Consider the following 11,705-nt stretch of genomic DNA (forward strand, 5'->3'; position numbering starts at 1 on the left):
GTGAAGATCCTCCAACACAGACACAACCAGCCACCACCTCTTAAACTGCTGCTGAGGAATGGGTCGGGTACCCAGCTCTAACACATCGGCTAACAGACGCCCATGGCGGCCAATATCACACTGAAGTAGCTGGTAGCTAGAGAGCCATCTAACCACCCAAAGAGAGCAAGACCAAAAAGAAGTACTGCCAATAGAATAGGAATATCTGGAGCAGATAAACTTGGACCTATTGGCACCATACTGCCTAATGCCAGGCGTGGGCTAGTAGAGGGACTTTGGCATGAGTTGGAGAGCTGGGGATGATGGGGTGGGGTGGCGATCATCCAACATCCTGACCTCACTAACGCTGTTGTGGATGAATGTAATCAAACCTTTACATCAATGCTCCTCCAAAATCTAGTGGAAAGCTTTCCATTTCTTCTTTTCTGGACAATAGAGAAGCCTTCGACCCTTCCTCTCTAGAGAGTCGCCCAGGTGCTTGTTTAGTCTCTCGTCACTTCAAAACTTGACCACTGCAGGTCTTCCTTTACGCACCATCAGGCCCCTGCAACTCATTCAGAATTCACTGCTGCATTCTCTCTTCACTGGCTTCCTGTAGCTGCTGCCCAGGTCATCAGATTCAGAACCCTGACTCTGGTCTACAAAGCCAAGACTGGACCAGCCAGCCCCTCCGTACTTGATGCCGATGGTCAAAAGCCGATCTGCATCAAGAGCCCTTCCAGCTTCAAGTACGGCTCGGCTCGACCCGCCATCCTTTAAGATCCACGGAAGACGAGCGTCCAGACTTTTTACTGTCCTGCACCGAAGTGGTGGAACGAACTCCCCCTGGGTGTCCGAACAGCAGAGTCCAACGCTGTCCTCAAACCCAGAGAGTACTTGGGCGAATAGCAGAGTGGTCACCTTATTGACTTGTGTTTAGTAGAGTTTACTAAACTTAGAGGTATCTTTAAATTATTAGCCTTTTCAAACTAGCTGAGGTTTTTCTTGGATAAATAGTAAAGCACCTTTGTAAGTCGCTCTGGAGAAGAGCGTCTGCTAAATGCCATAAATGTAAATGTAAGGCGGTTACTCCGATTTCAGAAGAAAGAATGAACGAGCAGGTGTCCAAATACTTTTTTCATGTAGTTTATCTTACCTTTTTTGCCAAACTATCTGTATCTATCTGTAAAGCAGTTTACTAGAAAGCTTGACCATTTTTTCCAGCCTAAATAAAATCAGCAGTGAGTGTGTAGTAAATGATATGCGTATATATGTAATGGTAAACGTGGCGAGTCAGTCTGTCCTAGCACCAAGTCAGCGCAACCTAGCTATTGTTATTTGTAATAAAAAAGACAGAACAACAGTATAGGTAAATCTGAAAGGAAGGGCAGCTCAGCACAGACCAAAGCAAAAAAAAAAATAAAAGCAGCAGAAAAAACAACACTGGCCTGCGGGCAGCGTGGCCTCACTCGTTAGCCCTTGGTTTCACTTTCACCCTTTCATTTGTATTCCACGTCTCGGCTGTGAATCATCTGCAGCCCAGAGCGACGAGGGAGCACGACCTTCCCCATAACCACACCCAGACTGGCAGGTTGTTAATGTCAGGAAGCTTTAGCCAGCCTGCCTTGACCACTCACATCGCCTATAATCATGTTCGACCTTTGTTCCCGCTGCTAGACAAGCCTGCTGTAATCACATCTCACCTACTGGACCCATTCAACTGTTGTCATTACAGCAGTGTAGCAGCGGCTACGTGAGATTTTGTACAAGGAGGACTTACTTAGCTTTAAGTGATATCGTCTCTAACGATCTACAATACTTTGTTTACTTCCCATCTTGCCCATGAGGGCCCCATATGTAGCCCACTCTGGCCCCATTACTAGCCAACATAAGAAGACCCAATAAGGGGCTCATAGGGGACCAAAGGATGACCACTCAATTTGGGGTTCTAGGTAGCCCAACTTGGCCCCATTAGTGGCCCACATTGAGACACTGGACAAATCTTTGTGTGCCCCCTCTGGGATTGCCAACATGGGCCCAATTTCCAAGCCTTTGCTACTCCAGGTGGCCCTCAGTTATGTGCTGACTGGAAATGTTGTCCAAATGTTTGTGGACACCCTTTTTTTATATAGACCAATCAGTTATAACATTAGCACCACCGCCAGGTGGACACTGATGATCTGGCTCCAGTGGCAGGTTCCTGTCGAGAGGTGGATCTACATATTAGGCAGTGAGTGAACAGTCAGTTCTTAAAGGTGATGAAGGTGATGAAGTAGGAGAAATGGACAAGCGTAAGAATCTGAGACACTTAGACAAGAACCAAACTGTGATGTTCTCGACAATGACAGGGTCAGAACATCTCCAGGACAGGTCTTGTGGGATGTTCCCGGTACACAGTGGTCAGTACCTACCTACTAAAAGTGCTCCAAGGAGGAAGGACAACCGGTGAACCAGTGACAGGGTCATGGGCATACTCATAAAGGATACTCCACCTTAGAGCTTACAGGACTAACATTAGTCTTGGTGCCAGAGACCACAGCAGGACACATTCAGAGATCTTGTAGAGTCCACGCCTTGAATAGTCAGATGCGTTGTGGTGGCACAAGGGGGACCTACTCAGTATTAGGCAGGTGGTACTGATGTTATGGCTGATCGGTGTATAGAGACATATGTATTTGTGGCTGTGAGTCAGTGTGTGCTATATGCAGTAAAGGAAACACAGCCAGGAAGACGGACCTGAGGGTGTGTGAGAGACTGCTTTAAAAGACGCATCACTTCTGCATGTCATTCACTGTGGATTTCTAAAGGCAACTCAGAGAGACACCTAAAATAGAAGACACTGACAGCACGTCCGATTTCTACATGCAGTGCGCAGGAAACCGGTTTCCTCTGTCATTCATTGCATCTCCAGTGATTCTTACAGATGTGAAAATCCAGGTGTATTTAGACAAGCCTGGCCATATACTGTGAGAAACGGGGGGGAGGTCGAGGTCGGCTGAATGTCATGATAACAGTGTCTAGAAATGGGCAAATTAGCAGCAGAGTCTCATTACGGCATGAACTGGAATCTGCCATCACAGAGGTGTGTGTGTGTGTGTGCATGTGTGTGTTAGGAATTGAACGACTACTAACAGAATAGTTGTCATCACCATACTGGAATAAATGAGTGTCCTGGTCATCAGTGAGAAACTGATGTTACACTATTGATCAGGCTGTTGATGACAGGGTCGTGGGTTCGATACCTGGGCTTGGTAAGCTTCCACTGTTGGGCCCTTGAATAAGGCCCTGCACTCTCTCTCTGCTCCCCGGGCACCGCAGCAATGGCTCACGGTCCACTGTGTGTGTGTTTCACTGGTGTGTATGTGTGTGTTCACTGCCCGGATGGGATAAAAGCATGTAGTGTCCGTCACAAAAATGATAAATATGGTTGTCTTCTTGTGTCTAACAGCGATTACTGTAGTGGCAGATGCTGTGTTCTGAGGGGGGAAGGCTATAAGCACTTCTAAACATCGCTTCGGTCTGTCCATCAGGATACGATAATATATAATTTATCAAACTACCTCAAGGTGGAAACTAGGGCTGAGTGATATGGTAAAACTATTATATCACAATATTTAATGACATTTCAACAATACACAATATTATTCAAGATATTTTGACATGCATGCAAAATGCAAAATGCATCAGTAGCGTCAGATTCCAATATATTATATATATATATATATATATATATATATATATATATATATATATATATAATATATATATTCAATTAAATCTCTGAATATTCATCAAATTAAACAGGACTAATTACACTCTCTGTAAAGAAAAGTGAAAGTATTATCTTATTATGCATAATTAAAGTGAATTATGCATTATCTACTAATGATTACTCAGCATTCACTGTGAATTATTCAGTACTAGTATGGATTATTTACCAATCCATCTACTATGGATTACCACTGTGAATTTTCTGGAGTAACTAGTTTACTCCAGACACTAGTTTACTTCCCATCTTGCCCATAAGGGCCCCATATGTAGCCCACTCTGGCCCCATTACTAGCCAACATAAAAAACCCCATAAGGGGCTCATCAGGGGACCAAATGATGACCACTCAATTGGGTCTCTAGGTAGCCCAACTTGGCCCCATTAGTGGCCCACATTGAGACACTGGATAAATCTTTGTGTAGTGGGCAACAAGTAGTGGGTAACACCCCAGCTCACTGCACAGCAGAGTATTATGATATATTATGTATTTATATGATTTATTTTTAATTATTTATTGTTTATTTATTGTTTTTTATATCTACAAACTGATCCAACAACAATAATTCTATGCTAAAGTACACTTGAGCTGTTCTATACCTGTCCGGTGGGTAAATATTTAGTTTTGCTGATTCAGTAATTCCACCTCTCTGATCACAAAATACTGAAGATTTCCAGCATTTTTCAGCACCCACTATGATTTATTCAGTACCTAGTATGAATTATTCAGTATGTGCTGGTAAATGTTCAGTACTCACTATGAATTATTCAGTAGCTAGTATGAATTATTCAGTATCTCGTATGGGTTATTCAGTATGTACTGGTAAATGTTCAGTACCCACTATGAATTATTCAGTAACTAGTATGAATTATTCAGTATGTACTGGTAAATGTACAGTACCCACTACGACTTATTCAGTATGTGCTGGTAAATGTTTAGTGCCCACTATGAATTATTCAGTAGCTAGTATGAATTATTCAGTATCTCGTATGGGTTATTCAGTATGTACTGGTAAATGTTCAGTACCCACTATGAATTATTCAGTAACTAGCATGAATTATTCAGTATGTACTGGTAAATGTACAGTACCCACTATGACTTATTCAGTATGTGCTGGTAAATGTTCAGTGCCCACTATGAATTATTCAGTAGCTAGTATGGATTATTCAGTATCCGCCATGAACTATTCAGTACCCAGTATCAATTTAGAATCCACTATGAATTATTCAGTACCTAGTATGGGTTATTCAGTATGTAATGTTAAATATTCAGTACCCACTATGAATTTTTCAGTATTCAGTACCTGCTATGAATTATTTAGTATACACTATGATTTATCTACTATAAATTCTTCAGTACCAACTATAATTTATGCAGTGTCTGCTACTATTTATACAGAATCCACTATGAATTATTCAGTACCTAGTATGAGTATTTAGTATGTACTATTGAATATTCAGTACCCACTCAGTACCAAGTAATAATTCAATATATAATTTGATCTAGTCAGTTTTAGTCAGTAATTATGATTACTTAGTTCTTAGTATGGATTATTCAGTATCCGCCATGAATTACTTAGTACGTAGTATAAATAATTCACAATCTACTGTGAATTATTCAGTATCAACTATTGAGTTTTCAGTATCTATTGATTTGATTGAATATTTGTATATGAATTATTAATCTACTTAATCTACTACTTATTATTCTGCATTCACTATGAATTGTTTAGTACCTAGTGTGGAATATTTACCATCTACTATGCACTGTAGTGGGTAACAACCCTGCCCATAGCAGACTACATTTTTTTATTTTCCAGGTTGGGAAAGCAAACCTCACGAGACTCATAACTCTACATCCTCCTTCCTGCGTAAGATGATTCACTTGTATGCTCTGGATAAGAACCTCAGAAAATGCCATAAATGTAATATCAATTATTCAGTGTATGAGTGATGAAGTGAGGCGTGCACCTACTGTACATACAGATGTTTAGGCCAGACAGGGATTAGGCCTAGTCTTGAACTACAGAGCATTCTGAATGGTCCTTTATCAGTCTAGGAATAGGCTTAATCCTTTTCTGGGAAACCAGCCCTTAGTTTAAGAGGTTAATCCCCCTCAGTGTATTTATTTATTTATAGATTTATTTTTCCTGAAGAACGGCGAGAACTTTATTATGATCTCAGGTCTGAGCGCTGAGACACTCGACCCCAGACCGCTTCCCTTTCCCTCATTATGCAGATGGCTGTGATCCTTTCCTTTCAACACCACGGCCCAATATCCGTTTAACCACTGGAGGCCACATAACGTCAGGCTCCAGTTGATGGTGAGCTGGACGCTCGGCTCGCTTCAGCTCGTTACCCAGCGCAAAAGAAATGTTTAATCCACATGACTGCATGCAAGAGGCCGAGCCAGAGAGAATCTGAACACACACAGCCTCTGGAGCAGTGATGTGTGTATTTACACTCTCTTGGCCTTTCAAAGAGATCGTTTAAGCACACACACACACACACACACACACAAAGCAATGTGATTCATCCTTCATTGCTATGCATCAAAACATCCAAACACACAGTACTGTGCAAAAGTTTTAGTCCCCTCTGAGAATTAGGAGGTGGTTCTCCATCACTGTGTTCATCAGTAGAACATCTCCAAAGTTCCCCTCATGGAGTCTAGTATTATTTAGAGTTCTCCTCAGATCAACACCTGGTTTGATGGTAAATCAGGGCTTAATGATGGTAAATCAGGTGAGATGCTGCTGCTGCTGCTGCTGCTGCTGCTGATGGAGGTGAACACATCCTCCACGCTGTGCTGGCTGGACTGGGGGGCGTCCAGGAGAACCCTGGAGGAACCAAGCTCTGTTCTTCAGACTAGCTCACCGACAAGATCTCACTACTTTCTTTCTTCAGAATGAGAAGCTCTTGTTTCTCCTTTTTACTGGATTTATGTTCAGCTGCTTTATCGGTTCTGATGAGATCTGGAGCTTCTTACTTACTGCTGAGAGACACGATTTACAATAATACGATTAGGGATTTTATTGATTTCTTTTCATTAGAAACATCATCAGTCTGACACCAGCTGAGGTGGTAAAAAACACCTTCTACTGGCATTGGTCCGATACCGATACCTGATATCCGATTTGTGCCTACTCTAGATACAAAGTATGGGTATCAGGTGAATGGAATCAGACCTTCAAAAGAGTTTAATGCTTCTAAAAGCTCCTCACAGAAAGTTCTTCACCTAATGGTGATGAAGACGCTGCCTGATGCCTGAGACACCAGAGTTCTGAGAAGAGTTCGGCTCTAGAACCTGCTTTTAAAATCCACTCATGGTTGAGGAACACACACAGGGCGTTGTAAGTCAAAGCACTCCCGTGTTTCATCAGATTTGCCACTACACACCCTTCCTTACCCATCCACACTCATTCCAATGCACTGCAGTTAATTGATTGATTGACTGATTGATTGTGATTGATGCCTATTCACACCCATCCACATCCACCCCATTCATACCAATCCATATCACATATACCACTTTCAACACCCACCCATACCCATACACATCTATATACACACTTATACTCACACCCATACCCATCTATACGCTTACCCACCCTTCCACACCCACCTACTCATAACCATACAGATCTGTATCCACACCCACACCATCCACACCCACCCCATTCATACCTACATCCATCCACACCCACATCCATCCATACTATCCACACCCACATCCACCCATACTATCCACACCCACGCTCATTCTTAGCCATCTCATCCATACTATCCACACCCTTACCCACCCACACCTACACCCATCCATAGCCATCCATTCCATCCACACCCACACCCATCCATAGCCACCCTATTCATACCATCCACATCCATCCATAGCCATCCATACCATCCACACCCACATCCATCCATAGCCATCCATACCATCCACATCCATCCATAGCCATCCATACCATCCACACCCACATCCATCCATAGCCATCCATACCATTCACACCCACACCCATCCATAGCCATCCCATCCATACTATCCACACCCTTACCCACTCACATCTACACTCATCCATAGCCATCCCATCCATACTATCCACATCCATTCATATCCTCCTATCTATAGGCATACCCATCCACACCCACACTCATCTATACCCTTACCCATCTAGACTAATCACACTCACCCCAAACCATACTCCTACACATCCACACCCACCCCTGTCCATACCCATACCTATCCATACTCACCCCAACCATTTTATCCAAGCCCACTCCTTACCTATCGACACCCCTACCCGTCCACAGCCATACTCATTCTGATAACTGCAAATAACGACAAGCCTGATAATGAAGCTACTCAAACATCAGACACTCACAGCCTTAAAATGTGTTTGTAACAACATTGTTTACTGTTTCCTTCAAGGCAGAATTAGACAAACAGTTAATAATCAAACCCCAGAGGTTTAACATCAGCCAGTAAATCAGCCAGGTCCTAATTTATGCTACTTTCTATGCATCCCTTTATCTGAGGTTCAGTGGTTCTGACACTGTGTGGGTATTCTGTGAGTTAACTATCTCAAATAAAGGTGTGTTTTCTCTGGGTATAACACACAAACCACCACTAATATAAAAGCTGGTGGATGTTTCAAGAAAGCGAAGTTGGACTGCATCTCAGAAAAGCTGCATATGAGCTTTTTCCCGTAAAACCCAAACCCCCAAAACCCTCAGCTCCAGAGCTCTCAGGTTATTCTCAGAAATGATCACACGCAGCTCCAAAGCTCACAGGTTTATTCCCAGAAATCATCACACACAGCTCCAGACCTCACAGGTTATTCTCAGGAATCATCACTAGGGGATGCTCTTGCATGCAGGAAAAAAACTTTGTTTTTCTCAGCACTGTCTGACAGAGCGGCAGCGGCACAAACCCCAGCACAGAATCGGCGTGCTGACGGGTTCTAGCTTCCAGCAATTCAGAATTTAGAACTAACGTGCATGCAGAGACTATGTTCTCGCTGAAGACGTCTCGCGTTTCTATGGAGATTTAGAGCCTTCCACTGAACCAGACAGCAGAGAGGCAGCGTTTCTGTGCTGCATATTCTGAGCATGTATGGACTCATGCACAGGATGAGCCTTGTTATAATAAGGCTAGGTGGGTGTGCAGATGCTGCTCACTTGGCAAAGGCCGCTAGTGATGAATTTGGGACACAGCCGCCCTCAGCAGTCACTGGAACTGAATGTGTTCTTGTCCTGTATGCAGTGCTGTGTGCAGAGGCAGTGGATAAATGGGGTATTTGTGGATATATTCATGGATGTGTGTGTGTGTGTGAGTGTGGATGTGTGTGTGCAATATGGTAACAGACACGCTTTGGGCTCCAATGGATGCAGATAGATGAGAAGTGATCACTTACCATATTGACTTCTGACACCATGTCTATGCTGGCTATGTCTATATTCATCCCCACCCCTACTGGAGGACCTGGAAGAGCAGCCAAATGCAGAAAAAGCAAGCTGATTAACTCATTTTCTGAACGCCTGTGAGCACATGAGATGCAGCTGAACACTGTAGGGTGGGTGGTCCCACTTCTAGTGCTATTTAACTCAACATCAGACACGTTATTAACAGCCTGCATCCAGCTGGAGAGCTAAGAAGCACCCTTACTGCCATGCACATGCATGCATCTCTCACTAAACATCTATGTATCTATACATTACATTAAAAAATGCATGCAGCTCTATTGGATCCCAACAAAGCACTACTGTAAATACAATAAAATGCATGCATATTGTACAAAAGTCCTAATGTAACTAATGTAACTACTATGAATCCTGCACGGGAACCCTTAATTACACACCCCTAAAGCACATGTCCCCCCTTTCTGGCAACCCAAAAGCACGTGCCTCTCCACTATCATCCCCAATCCTTGTTTATAAGCGAATGCATGCGCCCTACCAGTCATGTATGCATTGCAGTTCTGTATATTTATTATGGAGTAGGCTACACACACGCGCCCACCCATATCCCAGACCCCCCCTCCACCCCCAAAACGCACGCCAGCGTCCATCAAACGCGCGTGTGTGGGGCAGCAGGACGCGTACGCTACACCCAGGGTCGTTCCAGCCCTCCCCGTGTAGCTCCACGCTGCATTAAACAGGTCACAATTCAGTTATTTTGGGCAAAGTGGCCCGTTTATCGCGCACCTGAACGCGCAGGTCTTAGCTCAGCCACGCGCACGGGGCTGCCTGCTCTTTTCCCTTGCCGCGAGCCTCCACTAGCACACTAGCAGCACTAGCAGACAAACATCACAGATGAGGAGTGAGGAGCAAACACGCAACACGTTTGTTTGTGTTCGCTTACCTCCAAAATCTGGCCTCAAGCGAATGTCATATCCCTTCAACAGCCTGTCCACAGTTTCCTTCACGAGGGACATATTGCTAGGATCGTTCACGCTGGAGAGGAGGAAGAGGAGGAAGAAGAAGAAGAAGAAGAAGAAGAAGAAGAAGAGGCACGTTAACAGTGTCTACGCGCTCAGAAGAGGAGGAAAAAGAAGTTGCTGGCTTTTTATTTTGTGCGTAAAAGCGCAAACGCGAAAAGGCGCCCGGGCAGATTCACACTCACCTTTGCGCGCACACGGCAGCCACCAGCACGGGTAGAGTCCAGACCCGAGCCAGGCCAGGCTTCCTTATCCTAAACATCCTCATCCTCTCATACAGACACGTGCAGGTGTGGAATATTTGGAGGCTTGTTTGTGTTTGTTTGGTTTTTTTCTCTCTCTGAAGGCAGAAGAGCTCCAACTTCTTCTGGCCGGTGCCGTGACTCCACTGGTGGTGCGCATGCGCACGCTCCAGCACAACACGGAGGCGCCGAGGCAGGGAGGCAGGAGGGGAGGGTGTGAAAAAAGGGAAAGCGTTTTAAAGGGGAAAAGTCGAGGGAAGCTCGGTTTGCGTTTCTGTGCGCAAAAATCAGAACGCACGCTTTTGCGCACATGGTGTCCAGCCCTGTCAGAAGTGTTCGCCATGTTAGCTTGAGTGAGGGAGTGAGGGAGGGAGGGAGAGAGGGAGGAATCAAGGGAGCAAGGGAATAAGTTTAGGCAGACTATGTGGGTGGTGTTTTTTAATTGTCTTATTTTCATGGAAAACCTAAACGTGTTTGGTGACCTGTGGTCAGTTGGAATGGACCACGCTGAGGCTGGGTGATTCCCACAACACAAACTACCACAGAGTGCGCATGTGTACGAGGGTAGCTCCAAAAGACTCGTTTTACTGATTCGGCTCAGTTTAATTATTAGGTAACTATGACAATAAGAAAATAATAATCATTAAACATTAATAATAAATAATTGGTGGAAACATTTAGCTCATCAGATCAGATAAAGTAGCTGAACATAAATCCAGTAAAAAGTGTGATTAGTGATTATTCTAATATCAGCAGATTTACACTCTGATCTACACAGGGGACTCAGTACATGCATGTGAAGGTCTGGTTCACTGAACAATTGGTTCTCGTATGTGTTGGATGTGGAGGAATGGGCAGCATGAAGACCTGAGACACTTTGACTATCCCATCTCTGTGGAACCAACAGTACCATTGCGGTACGAGAACAGAAATGTGTAATGATGAAACAAGTCAATGCACAGTGCAGCGCCCCCTACTGAGTATGATGCTGAGAAGCTGGCACACCCTGAAGAGTTCAGATCCAACACAGCTGACTCTAATGCTCAGTTGCTCCTGAGGGCCTTCATTATCTGGATCAGGTGTGTTAGATTTGGGGTGGATCTAAACTCTGAAGGGTGGTAGATCTCCAGGACCAGGATTGAGCAGCCCTGCACCAGAGGCTAATAGCTAATAGCTTTCAGGTAATAGAGGCATGTACGAAGTTACATGGCACTAATTGATGTTGTGATAGTGGAGCCCATGTTGGTGCTACATAGAACTATCAGCAAAAGGGTTTCC

At 44.1% G+C, this 11,705-nt stretch overlaps 1 protein-coding gene across 2 annotated transcripts in view; it reads right to left on the minus strand.

Annotated features, from left to right (window-relative positions):
• LOC140538925 (gamma-aminobutyric acid receptor subunit beta-2) overlaps positions 1-10,589 on the minus strand; it is a 105,700-nt gene extending 95,111 nt beyond the window's left edge. Inside the window, exons 1-3 of one of the 2 annotated variants that reach the window (XM_072661469.1) lie at positions 10,371-10,589; positions 10,110-10,201; positions 9,163-9,230 (exon numbers count right to left, since the gene is read on the minus strand). In XM_072661469.1, coding sequence (XP_072517570.1) covers positions 9,163-9,230; positions 10,110-10,201; positions 10,371-10,453 — 243 coding nt within the window. In that variant the 5' untranslated portion in view covers positions 10,454-10,589. The remainder of the gene's footprint in view (positions 1-9,162; positions 9,231-10,109; positions 10,202-10,370) is intronic. The other variant, XM_072661468.1, reaches the window with a different exon arrangement.
• Positions 10,590-11,705: the final 1,116 nt, after the last annotated feature.

This window comes from Salminus brasiliensis, chromosome 18 (genome assembly GCF_030463535.1).
Source record: "Salminus brasiliensis chromosome 18, fSalBra1.hap2, whole genome shotgun sequence".
In the NCBI taxonomy this organism is placed as follows: Eukaryota; Metazoa; Chordata; class Actinopteri; order Characiformes; family Bryconidae; genus Salminus; species Salminus brasiliensis.